Source organism: Stegodyphus dumicola, chromosome 3, assembly GCF_044657685.1.
Source record: "Stegodyphus dumicola isolate Sdum_Otavi_A_Nest chromosome 3, ASM4465768v1".
Classification (NCBI taxonomy): Eukaryota; Metazoa; Arthropoda; class Arachnida; order Araneae; family Eresidae; genus Stegodyphus; species Stegodyphus dumicola.
In genome coordinates, this window is record NC_140770.1 from 204,245,641 (window position 1) to 204,271,854 (window position 26,214).

General features: G+C 33.8%; 1 protein-coding gene across 1 annotated transcript in view; it reads right to left on the reverse strand.

Moving 5' to 3' along the window:
• Positions 1-22,857, reverse strand: part of LOC118192575 (dynein regulatory complex protein 9-like) — a 124,739-nt gene extending 101,882 nt beyond the window's left edge. Inside the window, exon 1 of the mRNA XM_085812389.1 lies at positions 22,664-22,857. Within this exon, the coding sequence (XP_085668515.1) occupies positions 22,664-22,768 (105 nt within the window). The 5' untranslated portion in view covers positions 22,769-22,857. The remainder of the gene's footprint in view (positions 1-22,663) is intronic.
• Positions 22,858-26,214: the final 3,357 nt, after the last annotated feature.

Consider the following 26,214-nt stretch of genomic DNA (forward strand, 5'->3'; position numbering starts at 1 on the left):
ATTGCTTAGTGTTCCAAGTTTGTATTATTTATTTTATTATATTATTTTCTTTCATTCTGAGAAATTAGATTTTTTTATTTATTAATGCGTAGAATTCTAGTATGCCTACACAGAATATGGCGTGATTTAGGAATTTTAGAAACTGATATGAAAGCTGTGTAATGATGTTCATATGCAATAAAAATATTCTTCTTTTTTTATTAATACAAAAGTTTACAATTTTTAGAAAATAATGAAAATTGTCTAATTATTGGTATGTAAGGAATTATATCGTTACGTAGCAAGAAGATAATTTGTAAAATTGATAAAATTGAAATGTTCCACAATATGAATTTAAATTAATTTTTTTTTATTTGTATAAATGCTTTAATAAAAATCTTTGAAAATATTGAAGCTCTACAAGTATTAAAGACTGCGACGTTGTTTATCGTTTTAATAATTGGTAGAATTCGCTCACTGTATTATGGTAATTTTAAATATAAACAATTTATTATACTTATTATCAGTAACGCCTAAGCTTAAATGTTATAAATGTAAATTAAAAGTAAAGAATTTGATATCAATTTACAATAATAAACAATTTATTATTGCTATTTTTGAAAGAAAATAGAAAGTACGCTTAGTGTAAATGCGAGACTTACATCGTGACATCACAAGCTTAGTCCCACCCATTTATGGACGTCACACAGCTCCTCCTACTGAATTTTCTTGATGCAGCCTATTCTGCGCTTTTACCTAGTGGCCGAAACCGCTATGCAAACCCTGGGTTGTGACATCAGGTTGAAAACAAAACACAGCATAAAAAATTTATTGAATGCTAGAAAAATGGCTACGTACAATTCGACAAGAGAGAAACTATAAATCTTTTTCAAAAATCAAATTCTATACATCAATCGGCTCTCGAGCCTGCGTTTTTAACATTGCCAGCAATTATATTATTTTAATAACAACTATTTTTCTACAACTTGATATTATTTTAATAACAATTAAATAATTATATTTTGTCCCGTGATTTCATCACGTATATTGCACTCTGAATTTGCAATTTGAAATCATTCGTCGTCGATTTATGCGACCTTATCACAATTTCTTCAAATATAATGCAGGACTGTAACATTTGGTGGCAACAGTTTGAAAAGTGAAATGGACATTTATAGTGAACCAACGCAAAATCGCAAAACGAAAACAATTGTCCTTCAAGGACAAAAACCCCTTTAAACTTTATATATATAAATTATTTTATTTTACTGTATAAGAAAATGCAATATTTCTGGAATACGACTGGTATATTACATTTTCTTTAATTTTTACAAATACATCTGGAACAAATTTATTTAACATAAATTAACCGATTTGTATAAAATATATCTGTTACAAAAGGTCGAGAAATTTACAGAAATGTTTTATGAATAAATCTGGCATGGTCAGCACATAATCTCCCGCCAATTCTATGTTTCAAATAACAATTACCTTTAAGTATCAAGTGATACTTTACTTAAAACTCGTTGCTATTTAAAATATGGAATTGGTTGATCATTTGTAAACAAAATCTAATAAATTTAAAAATTTTGTGCTCAACGTTAATAATAAAAACTGCTCCTTTTCTATTATTCTATTCCCTCATACCATGGAAAATGATAACTATATGTACTTACACATCCATTATCGTGCTTTCATTTAAATTTATCGCATCGATTATAATATATCCTCTGGTCATATAGTGCCTAGGATTCACAAATCTATGACATAACAATTTTAAAAACAGCATTTATCTTTAGAATTTCCGATAGAGTGTTAAGTGTTGGTATACATTTTATGCAGATTCTCAGTTCATGATGCTAATGTTCAGTTTTCTTGATAAGATGATAAATTTGTTATTTGCCCTTTTGGCTTTTTATGTATTAAACATCGCTTTCTTCGCCCTCATGTCATATAAAATTTAATAATCAATAAGTGTTTAAAAATAGCATATTGTTAGAATTCCAAATAGAATGTTAAATGTTGTGATACTTTTTTTTTTTAATATTCGCTATGCTATTTATATTTGCTATATTACTTCCTTAAAAATAATACTTAGCGGTAGCATTTATAAGCAGCATTTTTTTTTTTTAATTTTAAAATTGATTCGACACAAGATTGAAACGCACACAAAATTGAAGATTGAGGTTAATGCCTTTATTGATTCATAACGAGGGTTATCTTATCTTCATTATGAGCTTATTTTCTCTGCATTAGGCATAACTCCAAGAATACATTTAATGCTTATAAATGTAATGTTGTTTTCAAATTCATACATGTTTTAAATACCAAATATGAGAGGTTTTGGATTATTTCATAATATATTTGTTCAAAATCTTTTGAAACCTTCAAGTAAATTATCGCCTCCGGTTTATCAGTTGAAGCCAATATCTAATTTGTTGTTTGTTCCCATTGATATTAAAATCTTAAATGCTAAAATTGGAAAGTTTCGGATTGTGTTTTAATGTAATTTTTCATTATTAAGACTTGTTACGGGCTTTAAGTAAAATACCGTTTTCGTTTGTCCATTAAATATAAATTTTTGGAAGTTTTACATAAATTTTCGGGGTCGAAAAAATCGTTGCATATATACATACAGAAACACAAACAGACGTCACTGAAAAAATAGTAAAATCGTGTTGAGGAGACCCTAATTTTACTATCGAATTTTTGGATCGAAAACATTACCTTCCTTAACTATGTATACAGGGTGTCTCAAAAGGTCGTTTCCAAACTTAACATGTTGGTCTGTCACACCATGACAAACAAGATTTACTTAGGAACTTGTGTACGAAAATGAGAACGGCGACGGCTAGAGGTCTTAAGGGAGAGTGGGAAATATGATCATTTCAGGCTAGGACGTTGCAGCAGAAGGATGAATCGGTTTACTAACTCAGTTCTTTATGTACATTTTGTGGAAAGAGTGCTGCCAGATTTGATGGCTGACGTTCCAGAAGCTACACGCCAAAACATCTGGTTTCAGCAGAATAGAGCGCGCCTGCACATTTTAGCAGCACTATGTGGGAATACCTCAATAGGACATATTTGTTCGCTGGATTGGCGAAGGCGGACCAGTCGCATGGCCACCTCGATCCCCCGACCTGGCTCCCCTGGATTTACGCCCGTAGAGATACATGAAGTCTATGGTGTACGATGTGACCATAACATCGGACATGGATCTCGACGCCATCATCGCGAAAGCTGCGGCACCTGTCCGTGACACACCTGCCCATTTTGAACGGGTGCGTGAATCCATGCGTCGACGTTGTAAAGCATGCAATTCGGCAAATGTAAGCAGTTTTGGACATCTTCTATGATTTAACCTTGTTCTTTAAGAAATATCATATTAATACTTCTTTCGACATCCTTTCTTTCTTCTCTTCTAAGCTTACGAACATTGCCCTCTAGCCGTCGCGGTTCACATTCTTAGGCACAAGTTTCAATGTAAATCTTGTTTGTCATGGTATGACACACTAGCATCTTAAGTTTGGCAACAAACTTTTGAGACACCCTGTATAAGTTGGCGGGAGGTAAAAATGAAGTTACTGTATTTTTAGTCTAAAGGGGCTTTGTCTCTGAAGAACTACTGTTTTTGTTTTGCGATTTTGCGCTGAATCACTACAAATGTCCGTTTCACTTTTCAAACTGTTGCCACCAAATGTAAGAGTCCTGCATTATGTTTGAAGAAATTAAATTATAACGTTGCGCGCCTCTAACTAGCACGCAACCAAGAGGTGACTGTGAAAGCTTGTATAAACCACAGAGTCTTATAAAGGGTTTAAGTCCCTTTTTATTCAACGTAATAAATTACAATGGCGTCCTCTTGACGCTTACAGACTGTGCCCACTAGGCAGTCAAATAAAAATAAAAACCTGAAAAGAAAGTAAAGACAATATTCTAACTACGAGGCTCTCTAAAATAACTAACTCACCGCGTTTTACAAATACCGCAGCTAATTCAGCAGACTTGAAGCTCACTGGAACAATTGCAACTACTTCCCGCCAAGCACATAGGCCGCAACGCGGGGTTCTTCAATTCTCGATTTCTACCTCCGCGCTCGCTAATTAAGAATAACTCTCTCACCGAACTCGTTTCCTTCTATTTAAATCATACTACTTCCGCTGATAATTTGAATGCTTGCGCGTTCTACTCAAATTTACATATTCTGGCATTGGCAGTTCCAGGGGAAAGTAAGGCTTGACAGGAAAGATAGTTTAAACTTAAAATAAATGTTAGTTAAAATAAATATAAACCCTACATTTGCCGCTGCCAGAATTTGGAAAACTTGGAAGCAGGTCCTACAAACGACCTGTTGTAAGTTTATCTAATTCTGAACTAACTGGCGAAAGCCTCGTTTACACAAAAAAAATCTTATGTAACAATTATATATTAAAATTCTGTTAGTCGTTACAAAGCTTTCTTCTTACAGCAACTTTTCCTGGACTTCATCAATCAATCTTGGTCTTTCCTTCCAGCATCTGGAAGGAATAAGTATCAGTATCTTTCTACATACATTATAATTTACACTTTCTTGACACAATAAATTTTTGTTTTTAACGTTTCGTTTTTCTTAGTTATTGCTTACTTCACATTCATTCAATTTTTCAAGCATTAATTTAACTTTACCCTGGCTCTCCACCGTGTGTGGTGTCAAGCGGGAATATTCGTGTTTTAGTCTTACAACACTTCCCCTAACCACCATGATTTGTTAGAATTCAACAACCAACTAGACACACCTTACTCGACATTCTACAACTCAATGAGCTACTTTAATATTCTTAAAAATTCAAATGTAGGTGGAGAACCCTACAAAACACATTCATTCTAACTTCCCCCTCATTCATCTTTAAACATGCAGGCTTTCGCTCTAAAGCATGACTTTACAGTTTAATACTTAAATTTTGACTTCATTGCTTTTAAGCATTCACTTTTAGCATCTACAATTTTATGCTTCTAGACTAAATTCTACTTTTACATAACATGCAAGTATTTACATACATTTACAAAAGTTTAATACATATGCTTTTTACAATTTACCATAAAATGAATAAGAGAAAATAAATTTTTACTTTACTCATTCTTCGCCAAGCTGGCGGCACTGAAACTAAAATTCTTATTAGTACAAGAATACGAAGTTATTTCTATCTCCGGCCAAATTTTGGCTTTAACATAACAGAATTAGTCTTTCGACCAACAGAAAATGCTTGTTTTTAGCTTTTACACTTAAAGAAAATAATACTTTTGCCTTAGCTAAATAAAGTAAAACAAAACTAAGTCTCAACCGAGACATATTGACTTTCGTCAAAACATAGAACTTCGTACTTATGCATAACATTTCGGAACAAAAGAGAAAAATATTTATAGAAGGTTTTAACTTATCTTTGAGTTTTCGATGCTTGAAATTCCGTCACCCGTTTTTGGCAAAATTGATCCCAAGTTAGAGGTGTCATGGATGTCAATCTTCTCCTTATTGATCTCCGAGTGTCATCCCCGTTGCTCTTTCTTTTGCGTCCTCTACATGCTGGCCTCTTGACGGAGTAATCGTCTGGTTGTTGGCCTTTGCGTTTCTGCCTGGGACGGCTGGTCGTGACGTCCTTCGGTCTGGAGTCCTTCTTGAATTTCTTCTGTTCGTCGTATTTTTGTGCCTCCTGTTGGCGCTTCAGTTTCCGGAACGGCGGCCTTGCTGGCACCTGACTCTGTGGTCGTGTGCGCGTTCTCCTTGACGTGTAATTTCTCCTGCCATCTTTTGTAGGTGGTGTTTTCGTCTTTACCACGGTTTCTTTACCCGGTTCATCTGTATTTTTGTTTTTCTTAAACGCCGGAGTTTGAAAATCCTTTTTTCTTTTTGATACCGACGTCCGGGTTGTAGAAGTGCTAGGTCTCTCTTCCGTTCTCCGTTTCTTGGGTGGTGGAATAGTTGTTGCAGTCTCTGGCCCTTCTATTTCGTTTAGACTTGAGTCCTGCAAGAAACTTTTAAGGATTTCAAAATCATTTGGATTATAGTATTTTTTCACCTGGTCGGGACTTGCTTTACAGATTTCCCCTCTGTCGTTCTTAAGATATAATACTACCCCTTTGATTTCCTGAATTACATAGGGGCCTTCAAACTTTGGAGCTAGCTTTGCCATAAAATTGTCTGGGGCACTTGATAAAGAAAATTTCCGCTTCAATACTTTATCCCCAACTTTAAAATCTGCTTCACGGCGTTTTCTATCCTAATAAATTTTTTGTCTATTTCTTGCCGTATCCGAGGTTTTAAGCGCCTGATCAATGAACTTTTGCACATCTTGTTGTTTAAACTCCTGCTCTCTTTGTTGCACAAAGAATAATTTATCTAAAGGCGTAATTAACTTTCTGCCTAAAAATAATTCTGCTGGAGTTTTTCCCGTAGTATCATGATGTGCCGTTCTGAAAGCATAAGCTAATTCATTTATGTAGCCATCCCAGCGCTTCTGATGTGTGCTAACGTAACTGCGAATTATTTTTACAATGTTTTTATTAACTCTTTCTGCTATGTTAGCCTGTGGTCTATACGGAACCATTTTGATATGGCGTATATCAAGTCCATTGCATATGTTTTCAAATATTTGACTAATGAATTGTTTTCCCTTATCGCTAATGACTTTTATCGGTGCACCGTATTTTAAAATGTATCTGTGTAAGAATGCATCTGCGACTGTTTTGGCTGACGCGCGTTTAAGTGGAACAATTTCTATCCATTTTGAAAAATGATCTACTATTACTAAAAGAAAACGATTTTTATTTAACTTGCTCTGGGGGAAGGGACCAAGGAGATCTATGCCTAAAATTTCATTCGGAAATGTAGCGCGAATGCTATTTAAGTACCCGGCCGGGCTGTAATTAATATCATTTATTAACTGACATTGATTGCAGGACCTGACATACGCCGTTACTATTTTGTATAATTGCGGGAAATATACCGCCTCGCGTACCCTTTTTATAGTCTTTCTGAACCCGAGGTGGCCCGCTGTTTTTTTTTCGTGCAACTCCTTCAAAATGCTTAATCGAAGCGAGGCTGGTATGACTGGCTTATACTCAAGATTTTCGTTCGTTGTTTTCGTATAGAATAATAAATTATATATTATTTCATAGTTTTTTGCTCTATTTCTTACCGCATCGATATCTTTCGGGGTCTTTCAAATAAGCATAGATATTTCCAAATTCAGGATCAGCTTTCAGTTCAGTAATAACCGTATCTCTAGAATCTAAAATTTTTGAAGTCAACACAGCGCATTTAAGTTCATTACCTTCATCGTCCAGTTTTATACGAGAAAGTGCGTCAGCTACATTGTTTTCCTTACCCGGTTTATATTTTATTGTGATATTATATTCTTGGAGTTTTAAAGCCCATCTTATTAACCTGGGCGTTAGGTTTTTTCCCGAGTAAAGTCTACCAACAGCCGCATGATCCGAAAAGACTGTTACTGGCGATTTGCCGAAATAAACTCGAAATTTGTGTACAGCCATTAATACGGCTAATGTTTCTCTTTCTGTAGCTGTATAATTCCTTTGTGTTTGATTCAATGTTTTACTAAAAAATGCCAGCGGATGGTTATTTTGCATAAGAACCGCTCCCACCGCATAGTCTGATGCATCTGCCGCAATTTCCAGGTTTTCGTCCCCCTCAGGGAATTTTAAAACAGGGGCATTAATAAGCGCTTCTTTTAATCTTTCAAAAGCTGTGTTAGCTTCAGCTGTCCACGTAAATTTACTCTTTTTTCTTTTGATTACTAAGAGTGGTTCAACAATATTAGCGAAATCTTTTATGAAAGATCGATAGTAAGAACATAGTCCAAGGAAAGACGAAAGTTTCTTGGCGGTGTTGGGCGGTGGGAAATTCTTAATAGCTTTTATTTTTGAATCTTGCGTTTCTATACCCTTTTGCGAAATTTTATAACCGAGATATTTAAGTTCTTTAGTTGCGAACTTGCATTTTGAGGCGTTAATTGTAAGACCGGCCTCTTTTAATAATTTAAAAACTTGTTCGAGGTCATTAATGTGTTGTTCCAACGTATTACTTGTTATAATTATATCATCTAGATAATTAAAGTTGATTTTCCTAGGACAGGCTTTAGAACAATGTCCATAACTCTCTGGAATGTTGATGGGGCCCCACACAACCCAAAAGGCATGCGTAAAAATGCATAAGTGCCCGATTTTGTTATAAACGCGGTTTTATGTATATCCTCGGGTCTCATAGCTATTTGATAGTAGCCAGACGTTAAGTCCAAAGTAGACATATATCTCGTCGATTTGATCTGTCTAATGATCTCGTCTATAACCGGCAAAGGGTAAACTAGAAATTTAGTTATGCTATTTAGTTTTCTATAATCGATAGCAAACATCCAAGCCCTTTTATCCGAAGGAGGAAACTCGTTCTTTTTCCTACATAGTACGACTGGACTCGCGTACTCACTATTTATGGGCGTTATTATTTTATTCTTTAACATCTCCTTAATATGTTCTTCGATGATTAAGTCTTTTTGTTTATCATAGCGATACGGTTTAGTCCTACAAGGTTTTTCGGCATTTAATTGAATCTTGTGAGTCACGATCTGACAGTTTCCCGGTTTTTCTGAAAACAAATGAGAAAAATTACTCACCACTTGCTGTATTGCTTTACTTTCCTGGTCATTCAAATGGCTAAGGTCCAATTCAGGTGTCTCCACCGGTTCCACCACCCTCTGGTCCATCTCCAGTACCACGGAACTATCTTGAAAATTTAATTTGGCCCTCGCGGCCCTTAAAAAGTCCATACCTAAAATAAGAGAGTGTTGGAGGTCGTCTTTCACCACAAAAATTAATACTTTGAGATTTTCCTCTTTTATCTGTAAGTTTAATGATACTTTCCCGATGCAGTGACATGTTTTTCCTTGCGCCGCTATAATTTCCGTATTTCTGGTTTTGAATAGTCGTATCCTATAAAAATTCTTTTTGAAGAACTTTTCACTCATGAAATTTCCTTCTGCCCCTGTATCGATGAGGGCTTCTACTGGTACATCGCCAACCAGGACTTGTATAATTGGTAGCTGTGAGTTTTTTACGATGACTGTATTTAGATGTCTATTTGAGGGTTTTTCTAAAACTTCCGGAGTCTGGACCCTCCCTTTCACAGGCCCCTCTAGTCGTTTAAAGCTTTCCTTTCAATCTGTGTCTTCTGGGTACGCGGATGCTTATTTTCAAATTTTCTTTTTGGGCCTTGACCTTCGAGTTTCGATGCGTTAGCTTGATAGTTCTTTCCCCCATATGAGCGATTTCCATTTCTGGTTTCCTCCTTCCTTCGGGTACTTTGAGAATATGTTTCCCCTCTCGCTCTTTCCGCGATTCTGCGATTTTGAAACTTCACCGCCAATTCGAAGAGTTCCTGCAATGTTCTTGGGTTTCTAATTTCAAAGTAGTCTTGGACAGCGGGCAACAATCTTGGTAATATTATTTCAATGATCTCCGCGTCGGGTTTCTTGCCATACAGCATATCTGTTAGCTTGATTTTTCGTAAAATAAAGTCCGTCAATTCTGCTGTATCCCGTTGATAGAAACTCGTATATAGCTCGGCTTCCAGCCGTGCGCGATCTTTCACTATGGGGAAGGCCTTTACTAACGATTTTTTGAAATTTTCAAAAGTATACGTCGGGCTTCCAAATTCACCTAGAAGAAATTTGCCTATATTTTTCCACCATAGCGCGGCCTGTCCTCTTAGTGCTGATGTGGCGATGGCAACTTTTTGTCTTTCAGGCACAGGGTAGAGCTGAAAGTGGTTTTCTATACCTTCTAAAAATACGGACACCGAATTTTTCCCGTCGAAATAGACGTTTGGCTTGATTGATGCTCTCAAAGTCTGGACCAGGTATCCAAATCCTTCTAACTGAGTTGTCATTTCTTGGTGTTGTCCAGCGGCTTCCATCCAGTTTTCGGCCATTTCAGTTCGATAAGTGTTCGGGCGCCAATATAACGTTGCGCGCCTCTAACTAGCACGCAACCAAGAGGTGACTGTGAAAGCTTGTATAAACCACAGAGTCTTATAAAGGGTTTAAGTCCCTTTTTATTCAACGTAATAAATTACAATGGCGTCCTCTTGACGCTTACAGACTGTGCCCACTAGGCAGTCAAATAAAAATAAAAATCTGAAAAGAAAGTAAAGACAATATTCTAACTACGAGGCTCTCTAAAATAACTAACTCACCGCGTTTTACAAATACCGCAGCTAATTCAGCAGACTTGAAGCTCACTGGAACAATTGCAACTACTTCCCGCCAAGCACATAGGCCGCAACGCGGGGTTCTTCAATTCTCGATTTCTACCTCCGCGCTCGCTAAGTAAGAATAACTCTCTCACCGAACTCGTTTCCTTCTATTTAAATCATACTACTTCCGCTGATAATTTGAATGCTTGCGCGTTCTACTCAAATTTACATATTCTGGCATTGGCAGTTCCAGGGGAAAGTAAGGCTTGACAGGAAAGATAGTTTAAACTTAAAATAAATGTTAGTTAAAATAAATATAAACCCTACAAAATAATGAAAATATTGCATAAATGTATGTATATTTCTCGCATTGTGATAAAATAACGGTACATAGAGTTATGGAATTTTGAATGACGTAATCCTCCTACGATGGTTTTACCGAACCACCCTCTTACCAACCGCAAATTTGCGGTTTTGCAGCTGAAGATGGTGGTTCGGTAATACCATCGAAACTAGTCCTGTGAAAAAAGTTTTGTAAATATTACGCTGATTTTTGTTGTTTGACTTCTGAATTAGTATTTAATTGGCGTGTTATTGTGTCTTAATTAAGCAACTGAATAACACAATATAAAGACTGTGTTAATGTGTTATTCATTTTTTTAAAGACTGATAACATCTAATATATTACAATTTTAACTGACTTAATTTTTTATTACTTCTATTAAAACCAAGATTTTATAGGAAAAGTCGAAATGGAGCTCGCCGTGTTTTATCATATAAAATAATTTTTTTATTCACTTGAATGTTAAACGAGAAAATAATTTTTAACTTTACCAACATACTTTAAAAGTAGCTCCAGTTTCATTTCAAATCACAATTGACCTCTGTTACGAGAAGAAAGGAGTGTTAGTTATTAAATAATAAATTCAGACAATAAACTGAAGCTGTACAATATGTAAAAAGGGTTCCTATCTAATTTACTAGCTTTAGAAGAATTAGACAGAAAAAAGAGCATTTGCAGTAAGATCTTGTTTTCTTGAACTTGAATGTTGAAACTAAAAATTGTGAGACCAAATCAAACTTCTTATTTATTATTATTATTTTTTTAAAGAGAAAAACAGTTGATTTTACGTGGCATTTTGTATACCGAAGCAAAAACTCTATAAGTAATCTTTATTTCAGGAAAAACCACAAATTTCAATTAATTTTGTTTAAACGAATAAATGAAGACTGCTGTTCGCGCTTGCGTACGTTTTACGTGCGTCACAAAACGCAATTCCTTTTTCCTTCTTTGTTATGCATTCAAGATCTCTTTTCTGTCATAAGTTGTAAAATGGTTGCAGAGATCTCTGTTAATGTTTTCTAACCATATATAGTTTTTAAAAAATGTGATCATCATATCTAATACTTCCTTTCTTCTAAATAATAACAATAAAAACAAGTCCCCCCCCCAAAAAAAAAATCTGAAAGGCTTCAGATTTTAAATTACCTCCAAAGCGGTGTTTTTTTAACGTTTTGTGTGTCATCTTTATTTATTAAATATCATGTTCTCTGCCCTTAAACCATAAAATTCAGTTCAAAAGCAATGTCGCAAAATAATTTTAAAATGAGCATATTATAATTTTCGATACACAGTTCCGCGCCCGCTGAAGATAAAAAGTATTTTTTTCCCCGTAGAGTGCTGCCATTGCTCGCTTTTAAATCGTTGAGTTTGTTACTCAAAAATTCGTGAAAGTTTTACAAAATATGAAACCGATAATAAAACAAATTCTAAATTTCAAATTTGGTCTTCCACATGCCCCTATTCGTAGGAGGATTATGTCGTTCAAAATTCGACGGATCTATGTACTGTTGTTTTATCACAATGCGAGAAATAGACATACATTTATGCAGATTTTGCATTATTTAATTTTTTCAAATGTAATTCAGGACTCTAACACTTGGTGGCAACAGTTTGAAAAGTGAAACGGACATTTATAGTGATTCAACGCAAAATCGCAAAACGAAAACAATAGTCTTTTCAGGGACAAAGCTCTTTGGACTAATAATATGAGAAATACATATATGAGTTCATAACCTCACCTTGAGTGTAGTAGAATATGGCATATAGCAAACCAAATCAGTTTGTTGTGCTATGTTGTGACTTATCTCACTTGTCTAACAGTAACATCAGAAAAAGATCCCAAAATGCATCGCGGCAAGGAGTGCCAATTTGCGTTTGTCCGTTAGCAAGAGCCTTGAGCATCACGCAGGTGACAGTAGAGAGTCGATTTCGTTTAGTTACGCCCCAAATTTTGATGAAGAAAACCCCGATGGGGATGATCCGAGGGTTTTCACCCCTCTTCCCCTACCGTTAACCTCTCGAGAGGACTTTAGGTTCGCCGCATATTTAGAGTGCCTTCATACCGCACGGGTACTATACATTTACAAATAGCCATGCTTTCTCCGTGATTCAAACCCAGGCCCTTCGATACCGCAAAAAGGCTCCCCTAACCACTATGCGGCCTAGGCACCTCCAAATCAGTTTTGACTGCACGACAGAATTTCTTTAATTAAGACACGCTTCCTTTTAACGATCACTCTACCCAGAGTTAATCTCACCTCCAAATGGCGGGCATTAGCCATTATAGGCGTTGGTTACAACTAAGGCCAGAAACAGTGGTCACTTTATTATAGAGGCATCTAACAGATGGGCCACCGTTGCTTCCTACGAAGGGACATCCAAGCCTTTTCCGGCATTCGGACCCCGGCCTTCCGGTACGTCAGTCACTAACCATTTTCCCATCTGGGCGGCCCCAAAGTAAAAATCTAATGGAAATCTAAATAGAGATTACTAATGCAATCGAATGCTGTTTCTACTCGTAGTTCAAACTATCCTGAATTATTTTCTGTGTGTTGCAAATGACACCATTTGAAAAGATAAATCCAGCTGACTATGTTTAAGTTTTAATTGTAGAAAATATATATACAGGAGCAAGAGCAAAAGCCTTTTTGAAATAAATTTAGACGAAAGTGAAGTTCAAAAAGAGACTTTAAAATACTTTAAGGTGAAACACTTATTTAGTATCTTAATCATACATTTTAATAGGCTTTCAAATAAAAAATTTCGAAAATCCTGCGATTAAAACGTTTAGCGGTGCTAGATGCCGATATGTGCTGATCAGAATCTTTTTGAATTTCAGTGCTACTTGATTTGAATTTTCCTATTCTTACTGAAGAAAACATTTGTGGAGATTTTGATATAAGATAGTTATCTGTTAAGGACTATAGCAACGTTAAAGAAAGTTAATGATTTGTTTTCGTTTACTTATTATTTTAAATAAAGTTTTTTTTAATGAAATATGCTGTAGAAGAAATGTTCTTAAATTTAACAATATTAATTAAAGTCTCATTCTTAAGTAGCAACTAAATATTCCAGTAATGATAATGAACAAAAATGAAACAAGAAATTATTTACGAACTTCTATGAAGAGTGACTAATAATAAAGGAAAAATTAAAACATTCTTCAGTTACATATTTTATTACTTCTCAAGAATTAACTATTTAGATATGAAAAATAAGCAATGTCCTCGTCGGGACTCGAACCTGGAGGTCTCAGATACGTGCTGAGTGTGCTACCGTTACACCACGAAGACACGCAGAGAGCAGGGAGAATATACTTTATAAAATAACGAAAATTTCCATGTCTAAATAGAAAAATTAAATAACTAAGAATGCAAGCTTATATGATTATAGTGAAGTGAGTCTATTTTTTGCCTTCCCACATTTAACGTACCTACTTTAATTTGGCAGTATTCATGTTTTGTTATATATAATAGTAAGACAGTAAAAATTTCTAAAGAGAACAAAACTAACATAAATTTAAATTTAGTGTTTTTTATTTTTACAGATTTAGAAATTTTTCTTGAATAATGAGTACGAAATGTATTTGCTGACTCGTCACACTGCGGAGCTGGTCTTACTATCATTAGTGGGAAAGATTAAAATCCTCAGTTATGTTTACCATTTTTATAAACTATTACAAAAACATCTTCCTCCTTATTCACGTAAACTATTTCCTAAAAAAGAAATAGCGGAATGTGGTGAATAAAGAGTTGCAGACTGAAACCTGCAGACTTAATATAGATACAAAATTCTATGTGCTAACGAAATTATTTTGAATAAAGCTTTTCATTGCTATTAAAGTTTCAAAGCCATATACTCCAAGCTCAGATTATCATAATTTCTTTCCCTTCTATAATTATGTCAGAAGAAAAACTATTTTGATTAGACTTCGTATAACCAACTTGAAGAATAATCATTAAAATAATTCAGGGAACCAAATAATTAAATTTCTTATTGCAATAAAAACACCATAAAATTTCTGGAAATATGTGCTATTTTTAATACATTTTGCACACATTTTAACCTAATCATTTCCGTTCTAATAACCGAAATTTTATATCAAACCAAGCATTTTAGAAATTAACATATTTTTCCCGTTTACTCTGAGTATAATAAAGTCATCTGAAAGAATTCGTGATCCTAGATCACTATTATTTATTTCTCATGCTTTTCACAGACGATCGATATCCAGGTCCCCCACATCTGGTAAGAAAAGAAGCCATTAGAACGCTCAATTAGAGCTGGTATTATGAGTAACGAAAAGATCCTTAAGTAGCGATTATTAGGTACTATTTCTTTGTTATATCCATTAATTTGATTAAATGACGCATAGAAGACTGAAGAGTCATTTTTATTCTTCGTGTAAGCGAAATCGGAGTTTTTGTACTTACAATCTGTTCTGTAGGTTTCTACATACTCTAGATATTTAATCCATTACAAATATATTATTAGGCCTGCATTTACAAAACGCAGCATGTGCAGTTCTTAGACGTGTAATTATAGAAGTTTTCTTGTCAGCAGTTTTTTCCTATCCTAAAAAAGAAATAATAGTCAATGCTGTAGTAAGGAATGGGCTATTTAAGAACCACCCAGAATGTTACCTTAATTTCGGACACCAAATTTGGTTTGGGTAAATTAAAATAAAGTATTACATTTAATATATATATATTTAACATTATCTTTCTCAATTTGTGTATTTGCAGTGTAAAATAAAAGTAAACTACTGTTTTTGTTCCCTTTCATATTAAAAGACGTTGTTAACGCCCTAGGTCGGAGCAGAGAAATTACGCTCCGATCTCTGTCAAACTCGAACTCTGAAACCTTCTTTGGCTTTGATCTTAAAAAGATCATAAGTTGTTTTTAAACCAGTAATACTGAACCACTTTAATTAAGGGTTTAAAAGTTCGTTTTAAATGAATTAATTAGAGGTTTGGATCAATACATCTCACAGTCACCAAGAAGTTAAAAATCCTCGTAATTCCTGAGGAAACTAGCGATATAATAGACAATGTTCATCCTGTTCTAGATCGGACAAAATTATGACTGAATACGGTTATCTTACTGTTATATAGAAATTCAGAAGGGATTTTGAGGTTCTTATAAATAAAATAGGTAAAAATAAATACCTGAGAACGGTTTCACACATATGTCTCACTTATATGCAGGAAACAAAGTACAGTTAAGAAGATAGAAAGTTCTATATTTTGTCAACAGGTAACAGTATTAATTAAACAACAAATTTCACAGTATTCATTCAAATACTTGGGAACACAGCCAGTTTTAGGATTAAGATAACAGTTTATGATGCGGTTATTCTAGGGTTATGCTGACAGAGCGGGCTACCCTTCACTTCATTTCATATTTCAACCGTGCATATTCTGATCTCTTCCAACTAGTAATGGCAGCGTCTTGTGGTTTGAAAATAGGATAATGAAGATAGCGTCAGTTCTTTAAGTTTTCAACTTCGGAGAATAAAATGTCAGGCCATACTAAATCAATGATCTTTTTTATATTTTACTTAATATTGTTGCGTGCGTACGGGTTCGTTATGAAATGAATGCACAAGTCCGATGAAAAATGAACAAAAATTTATTATTATCACAACAAAAATGCTTAAATTTTCTCAAATTATCATGCAGTATTACAATTTCTCACAGTAGTTATCTTTTAACTACTCAAATGTCCAATAGAACATAATTCAAAACAGCTAAAGAACGCTAATCCGCGAATTCGCTACAATCAACAAGAGCAGTTTTCTAAACAACAACAAACTAAGCAATTACTACGAACTGAGATGTTTTCCTCCTTTTATAAGATTTTAAAATCACGCGCTAAAATTTTCCAGTAATTTCTCGAAATCAAAAAGAGATATTTATTTATTTAATACACGCGCTCTTGTATTTTCAATTTTCCGGCTTAGCTTTCTTTTAATATTCATCACGCGCTGCACTGCGCGAGAAATAAAACCACTTAATTTATAATTGAACTAACATTAGCTTTTTAAATACTAAATTCGTAACAATATGTTCAGTCAGCTTGAGAAGTTAAATTTCCGGTGAACGGCATTTTCATCTGAAAAAGAATTTAGGGGTTTTCTTAAATAAGATGCAAAAAAATAATTTTTGCTAATCTTTGAAAAAATAAATACTGATCTGCTCAGAATATCACTTGATTTGGCTATTTTAGTAGTATTAATATGATATGATTAACGCTATGCTCCAATCTGGAAGAAATACGAGATGTTATTCAAATATGAAACAATTTCTTCGTTGAAGAAGCTCATATTTAGTTTTTACGAAAACTATTCTGTAATGGTGGCAAAAGAAAATCTAGCGAGATTTTAATTTCGGGTACTGTTTTGTTCTACGTTGTCTTTTCCATCTGCTTTAGCAATCTTAATACTATCAATAGATGTTCTACAATTTCAGTTTTAAATTACCTGCATTTCAGCTGTTGGATCTTTATTGAATGATTTTCAATTCAAATTTTATATTAATCATTCTGAACTCACTAAATTTATGTTGTATTCAATTTCATTTCTTTATTCTTCGAAGTCCAGCGCAACAGGTAAATAGTGTTTTTTTAACTAGGTCGTTTAGAAATTCCTTTATTTATTTATTAAGTTCCACTCCTTTCTTTCTTGTTACAAACCTAAACCGTCTATCTTAAACTAATTCTTTTCAATGATAAATATTAACATTCTTTCTTTAATTCTGATATTTGAAAATAAAATTAAATAGCTTTTATCAGAAGTTGAATTAATTCCCTCGAATGATTTATATTTTCAATGCTTTAAACATTATTGTTAAATATATGTTAATAAAGATATATCTAAAAAATTTGGATGTCATTAGGTTTTAAAAAATCAGATTATAAGAAAAGAATCTCCTTAGAACTATTAGCTCTTCATTTATTACTTTTTTTCACTGCTGTGGCATTGTTGTAGGAACGTTTCAGATATTAAATTACTATTTCCCCTTAATTTCTAGCCTTTATTTACTCTTATTTTTCCCTCCCTGTTTTCAAAGAAATTAACTTATTTTAAATTGAAAGTAATTTAATCTGAAGGTTAAATGAAATAAAGTTAATTTTACGCATCATGGAATTTTAATAAGTACATTTTTTACTATGTGTTTTTCCTCCGACGATATTTCATTTTATAACCGTATTCTATATTTTTGATAACTGAGAGTTATTTTTAAGCGTGTAAAGTTTTTTCCCGTTTGAAGGGGAATTATTATTATTTTTTTTTTTTTCAGTTTGATAACATTGACTGTGTTCATCCAATTAGACTACGTTTTAAAAGAAGTATTGTGACTCAAGCTGCCCAAGAGGAAAATGCCTTTACGGAGGACTAAAGAAAATTGACTCATCAGTTCATGAATAAAACCATGAAAACGCTTTTACAGGCCGCCCGTTGGTCTTGAATCGAAGCAAGGTCGAATTACCAGCGTTCAGCTACTTTACTTCTTGGTCGCACCAGTGTGATAGAGAAGACACTAAAGGTTATGGCAAAGTCCTCGAGGGCTATCTGCCTAAGGGGAATGATGCCTTCGTTGAGAATTTCTAAGGGAATTGACTCGTATACACATAGGAAAACTTCGAAAAGCCCATGCAGCTAGCCTGTTCGCGAGATTCGAACCTCGGACCGAACTACCAGTGTTTAGAGACTTGTTTGTATCTAATTTGTCTTCTGACCAAGGCTCGGACCGAATTACCAGTGTTATATACACTGGTAGTTCGGTTATATACGCACCAGTTATATACACACCAGCGACAACTCGGCCGCTGATGGGTCGAAGACATTAAAGGAAACTCGAGCATTAGAAATTGAGCGTAACTGAAGCAAAATTGTGCTCCGTTTTGGAAAAAAAAAATTCATCCTTTAAAAACATGGCGGTAATTTAAAGAAGCCGACAATGAGGAAGAAGAGAAACAAATTCTCAACAAGAGAAACAAAGCTCTATTTTGAAGATTAACAGTAATATACTGAAAAGAACAGAGGTTGCTTTCCAAACCAAAAAGGAAGAAACAAATTCACTGAAGACTTTTAAAAGACAAACGAGAAGTTGTATGTTGTCAATGTTTTTATTATCGTGAAGTTTAAATTCATTTCTTTCGTCTTTCAATGATGTATTTATATGTAGAGAGAAAATTTGTATTAGTGCCTTTTTTTTTTTTTTTTTTTGTTTGTTTGTTTGTTTGTTTTGTTTTGTTTGCTAAAACATCTAAAAGTTAAGAGATAGCGTTTGGATAAATGATTGTAATTAAATAAACAAGAGTGTCTCTATTACATATAAATATTATCTTTGTGGCATCTCGTTAAACTGTCATTCAAAATTAGAAAGTATTTAATTTGTTTAAGAACACCTGTTTGCATGTTCTGTATGACCTGCTAAATTCTACACCAAAGTGCATATGAAGAAGTAGGTGATTATAATAAAAGAAAGATTATGATTGTCATCTCTTTTTCAATGTAAGCATGTATTGTTTATCATAATAAAAGCAATTACGTGGCTTATTTATGATTTACTTATGCGCAAAATTCTGAAGATTTTAATAAGAAACTGAAATATAGACATTAAATATTCAAACAAAGACAAATATAGATATTAAAAATTCTCAAAGTTTGTTTTTCAAAATCTTTACCTTCTAATGAACACAGGTATTTGAAATCGGTTTTCAAAGATTAAAGACTTTCTTTGATGGTCATTGATAGTTTTAAAACATTTGCGCTTTGCCATCAAACAGGATATTCCGATGTTAGAAGTAACTATAATAACCTTACCGTCATTCCATTTTATCCTTTTTTCTTCCAATTGTAAAACTGCGCAAATTCCTCAGAAGTTCAATTTTCGGATCCTTTTTTAACCATCGATAAAATTCGCTTTTTGATTCTTAAAGATGCCATCTCTGACTTTTCATTCTTGGGAAATCTATAATATATCCTGCCAATAGGGTTTGAGATACATCAGCTAAACTAAAACAGCATTAAAATTTTGGGTGAAGGAGTCCGAATCTGAATAGTTAGAAAATTAATCACAAATTTGAGCTTGGTTTCTGAAAATTTCTCTATAAAGCTTCTTCAGTTATTGAAATAGATTTCCTTGAAGCTTTTTTCATTCAAAACGATATACCTTTCTATTATTAATTCCAATCGAAACCTTTTAAAAGTTCTTAGAATTTGAATACCTTAGTATTTCGTGTTTCATCGTTACTTTCCACGTTTAACCACGTTTATGTTCATTTTGCTCCATCCATTACTTTCGAAATAAATACGGTCGTGAGTTCTCCCATTTTGCAGTTTCTTTTTTTTCCGAAGAAGAAGAACTCTTTTCTAACTACCCTCAAAATCGAGACGATGTCATTATAAATCTATGCCAAAATAACTTTACCTTTTTGCCTAATTTTAGAAGTTAGCTTAGCTTACCTTTAAAATTTTCTTCCGGTGCCAAAATGTGGTCGAAAGGTGACGTCACCAACATTTTCTATACAGAGGTTATATTGCTACGTTTTTGCACGGGTACGTGGATTTGAGTGATTGACAACGACACTTGATGAAGTATCCGAACACAATTAATAGCCAGTGTTATTCATGACAGCTCCAGAAACACTTTAAAGTCGTCGAAAAACTACGGCAAACACGCTGAAACATTCAGCGACACAGCTATAACGGCGAAGACAGCTTCACGACAAAACACCAGAGTACAGCTCCCGACTTGGTTCCGTCGTTCTCGGAACTCAACGTACTCTCAAAGACTTTCCACGCTACAACTCGCGATGCATTCGACGATAACCTCAGCTATGCACATTAACTACCCTCAAAATCGAGACGATGCACCAACTCGACAGCAGATTAAAGATAAAACTCAATAGACTACGAGACATTCGATAGACTCACGATCGACTGCTACTCCATGTACAAGCAAGGTTTATACAGCTTTTTGGGCTGCTTTCGAGAACATTCTGGGCCAAACCGTAAGAAATCGTTCTAGAAGGTTTACCATCCTTCTATGGCATATCGCCAATTTTGTAACCAAATGTTGCCAAATAGGCGATTTCGCACCAAATACGGCAATCCTGCCTTGCTTTGCCAATTTTTGGCAACCCTAAACCCGATTTGAGTGGAAGCTATGTTACGGCAGCTAGACATTTCATAACAATATTAGGTACGTAGCCGCGTTTTCTCTGATTATTAGACTCATTCGGTTAAAAAAGTTAAATTTACTTCTCCTTCCGGAAAATCTTATGTTTTGATTAAAACTGCGGTATTCCCAAAAGTATTAACTTAGTGTTAACATGGATTTTTCAAAATGCAGCCTTTTCTTTTAATTCACTTAAAACTTTTCTCTACTTTATGTCCAGCTGATTTATAGCCTGGGAACTGTCTCTATAATAACAAGTACTCCATTTTTACTTCCTTGTACGAAGTAAATAAAGTATTGTAATCGAAAAAATTTTGGGGTATCATATTTCAATAAAAATATCCATTTTGACCGCTATCGAATTCAATTTAACGATATTTTTGCCCGACATCTATACGTAAGGAAGAATAAAGGACTTTTTTCCTAAAACGGGTTGCAAAAGGGAATGGATTCAGAAGCGATTTTTTTCATGATATCTGCACGTGCGTACATATGTATGTATGTATCTCGCATAGCCCCAAAACAAGTAGTAGTTGAAATTTTGTATGTAAAACTGCTATAACATGTAGTTGTGCAACTCCCTTTTTGGTTGCCGCAGCAAAAGTATACTCTGTTACTCAGCTTCCTGAGCTCGTTTTTTTTTATTCTTATAAGTTGGTAAATAGTATATTTTTTGCTTTAAAAATGATTGAATTATGTTGTTCTTATCTTCCGGTTAAAGTTTTAATGCCTTTAGCTAATCGGCATGCAAGAGTTGTAGAACTATCAACAATTTAAAAGTTTTTCTAAGTGAGGATAAGCCTAAGTTTTTTTGCCATACTTAATTACAATTGGCACTTAGCAAAATAGTGAATTGAGGCAGTTTCTGCACCTTCAGCGTCTTTTTGCCCTGTGGGACCAAAAGTAACCTTTCAGTTTCGTGCACCGAAAACTCTGCCTTCTTACCCGTTGGCCGAATTGTTGGTTTTTGAGCAAAAACTCTAAATTTGATTGTAAAAATTGTCTTTTCATTGTTTTAACTGTCTTTGGTGTTTTATCTTTTTATAGATTTTTCAATTTTCAATGAAGATATTTACATATTTACTAAATATATACTAAAGAAGTGAATGTATTATATATACATTCACTTCTTTAGAAAGCTTTACTGCTGATAATCCAGAATTATGAATCCGTCGTCACATACTCAAAATATACTTACACATACCCTGTTTTGATATGCTAATGTCTTTTATATGTATTTTCAAAATTAAAATCAGTTCAGAGAGTCAGTTAAGGTTTCTAATATATTTCGAGCAGATAAACCATTTTTAGAATACAAAATTATTGTTTCCCAATTTCTGTTAATACTTCCCTCTTCCTAAGAATTAGCTGTGTGCAATTGTAAAAGAATTTTGATTTTATTGATTATTCGATAAGTAAACCCAAGTGTACCAACAGTTTTATCGAGAGCCTTTATATACAGTTACTGCATTTTTACTTCCTTGTACGAAGTTAAAAGGAAGTATTGTAATCGCGAAAGTTTCAGGCAGCATATTTCAACGAAAATATCCATTTTGACTACTATCGAATGCAATTTAACGATGTTTTTGCGTGGCATCTGTACGTAAGGACAGAATAAAGGACTCTTTTGCCCTAAAAAAAATTATAAAACTGCATAACGCAAAAACGAGTAGCCTCAGTACGTTGAATTTTGTATTTCAACGTTTTCTGTTCCTTTATTAATACCTCTAAGTTTGTTTTTATAATATATATATATATAGAGAGAGAGAGAGAGAGAGAATATATATATATATAGAGAGAGAGAGGATATATATATATATCCTCTATCTCTCTATACATATATATATACACACACGGAGAGAGAGAGAGCTGTATTTAAATATCATATGTATTAAATGATTAAAGCGTACTTACATCTTTTTTCTCTTTTGCACCATACAAAGAAATTCGCAGTAAATATATTTTTTTTTCTAATTCAGAAAGAATCTCCTTAACCAACTTTAGTTCAGTAGTTTCCATACTGAAAGATATTACAATGATAGAAATATGAATCCGAAACTTCGTTTTAAATAGTAATATAAAACCATCAATTTATAGATTATGGCGCATTCTTAAAAAAAATCTTCGACAACTTTTTACGTGTTGCCATTTCGTACATATAATTTAAAAATTCGGAACGAGTTTAGTATGCTTTTTTGCACTTTTCTTCTTTATCAGAATACTGAAATAATTTGTTGCTAGAAACAGCTTAACATACACAGTTTGTGTTAGTATTTCAGCATAAATTGTAACCCAAATCAGTTAAAAACGACTTGCTTGGACTGGTCAAACGTTTTTGATTTTATAATTCCAGTTGCAAAACTGTACCTCATGTCATAAGCAGAGATGCAGTAAACTCTACTAATAGTATAGTACCAGTACCAGTTTATTATGTTAATGGTTTATTGTTATATTTACTACACCATAAGATATAAATTCTACTAGAAGTCAATATTGCATGTTTGTTAAAGTAAGCATGTTTGTTATTGTTTAACTAATATGAATCCATTTAATGTAACTGACTGAAAGTTTTAGCAAGTTTACATTCTAAAATAAGAGTTGCTTTGAATTTGATACCGCTTAAATTTTCACGGGAAAAGAGCCAAGGGGCGTGATAGAACTTGTCTTAATTTATTTATCCCCTTCGGCGGTAGGGATAGCTTTTGTGTGCTAGCTAGGATCTGTACTTAGGCAGCCTCGGCATCCGTATAAAATACACGGAACCGGTTCTTGGTACAGATTTTGGATGACAGTCTATGAAATACTGTTCTATACAGACTGAATACCGTATTTACTCCCATATTTCTTCTCTTAGCTTTTTTAGAATATCATTCCGAAATCTCCGATTTACAGTTACAGTGAGAAATGTATGAACAAATAGGAAAGTATTTGGTGTAAGTAAAAGGATATTATTTATTGTGTATTTTGAAATATATAATGTAATAAATAATTGTAATAATAATAAAGTAATTAATGTCTCTTTTTGTGTGCTTTTCAATATGTTGTTTCTGATTTAAGCCATCTCTTCCCTCCTTGTTTCCATGTGATAAAATTAGTCGGGAAAAATGAAAAAAATATGCGATTTCATGTGATAATATACTAGCCGACCGTATAGTAATTACATACCACACGTGCTTCATGGGAAATATTGTGAATGAGGCCAAGGAAAGGTTGAGATTTGGTAGTCACATAATAAACATTGAGTGATATATGTCATATGAATAACAGATTGTAGCCTTGGATGGTTCTTTAGTAGCATTAAAACTTGTGGTTCCAGTACTTCACAAATATAATATTACTTATAGAATATCAGAGCATGAAAGAAATGTGACAATACTCCATAACTTTGACTTCAGAGCCACTATGATGCTACTCTTCTTGATAGTTTCTCCTTATACTTACCAATGAAGGTTCAACAATCATAGGCCCAAAAATTGTACCTACGCTTGTCAGAGAGTAAGATTTACTTTTACTCGTGATCTCAAGCCTCTGACAATGAAGGTTAGATATCAGTGGATGCTGTATTAAGTGTATGCCGAGCTACAAGATCCTAATCCAATAATTGCTGACCAACAGTGTTAGTTAATCAGATAAAATAAACAAGCTATCAAATAAAAGAAGTCTAATTACAAACTATATTATTCTAGATCAAAACACTGTACACTGCTGTTCAAAGAATTTGCAGCACCAAGGAAAACAGTAATGTTAGAAGAACATCACCTAATATGTGACTAGTACATTAATGTTGTAGAAATTCCTACACAATTTATCATCACTAAGCATATCAAGTGTTTATCTTCCCATTCTCTTTATACAGTACAAAGTCCGTAATCCGGACGTCCATTATCCGGAATGATCTATAATCCGGACCTCAAAGCCACAAACGTTTTTTGTATGCTTTACGCATGCGCGTTTAATGTATAATGAACGGTATAAGCTAGGTTAAAATTATCTTTACTGATTCTAAGGCATTTCACTTGCAGATTGCACTGTTCCTTAATCTTCTAATTGGATCCGGCTTATTATTTTTTTTGCAGACTGTTAGAGCAATTTTATTAAAATTAACCTTGAACTTTCGATTATGTCAAAAAAAGTTTCCAATTCTGGAGCTGCCAAAGGATCTACAAAGCGAAAGCATGTTTCGATGTCCATCAAACAAAAAGTGGAATTGCTGCAAAAAATGGATAAAGGCATATTCGTCTCAAAATTACGCGAGGAGTATAACATTGGAAAGTCAACTGTATATGACATAAGCAAAAAGAAAAAGGAATTTTTTGTGGAAGCATCTCAAACAACATACACTGAAAGAAATGCTTAATAAAGTAAACACATAAATATCAAGCTTTTTTTTTTTTTTTTTTTTTGTGTGTGTGTGTGTGTGTGTGTGTAAATTTTGATACCCTTTAGATCATAATTGCTCTTTATTTCGTAAATTACGGTTTCATATTTTTAATTGTATAATTTCTGCATGCCTTCTTACCAGATTTAAATTGATGATCTATAATCCGGAATCGCCGAAGTCGGATTACGGACTTTGTACTGTATTCATAAATGGTCTGGTGTCTTCATCAAACATTCTTCTGTAACTGATGCACGTAACCATGCTAATATCTAATACACACTGATTTCATGGCATAAGAAACCATCTTCTCTCGGTCCAATGAGTATTCCTCTTTCGGCATGCTAACATACTGTCAGTGCAATAACAATTGATCTTATACAATTATTATGATTTGCTTTTCAAAGCCCTCTTCTATACCTTTCATGTTAAATTTAAGCTTGACTGCATACAAATCATATTTGCCTATGCAACAAATGAATGATGAAGAAACCATGTGCCATATTTTCTATCTGATAGCATTTTACTTGTATATGAATAAGACTAGTACACCAATTTCTCTGTACATCAATTTTAGTTTTTAAAATATCAATGTTTGCTCTAAAACTGTACTTGGTACACTGCTCAAAAAAAAAAAAGAAAAAAAAAAAAGGGGGGGACAGTCCTATATCTCTCGATTTACTGGGCCGATTGACAAAATTCAAATTGCGTTCTTCATGTCTCGAAAGCGCGACTTAGGATATATATTAGATTTATATATAGCACTATTCTAACATAGGTATTTTGACACAAAATCGGACTTTTTCTGAAATAACATACGAATTTTTTTACATATTTCGATTCTACGACTCAAATTACGCCTAAATATGAAATTTTGTAAAATTTGGAGCGAAATTTACGGAGAAATTCACAAATTTATGTTGGCACTTTTTTGTCAGTTTGTGCCAAGAATACTTCACTTGGCGAACTTCTTAATATATGGCACCCAAGTTTCCTTTCCCGTGAGAGGAAAAAAAGTCACCATCGTTCCGTTTTTCCAAATAATATTCTTTATATTATATTTTTAATTATAACTTATTATTTTAAG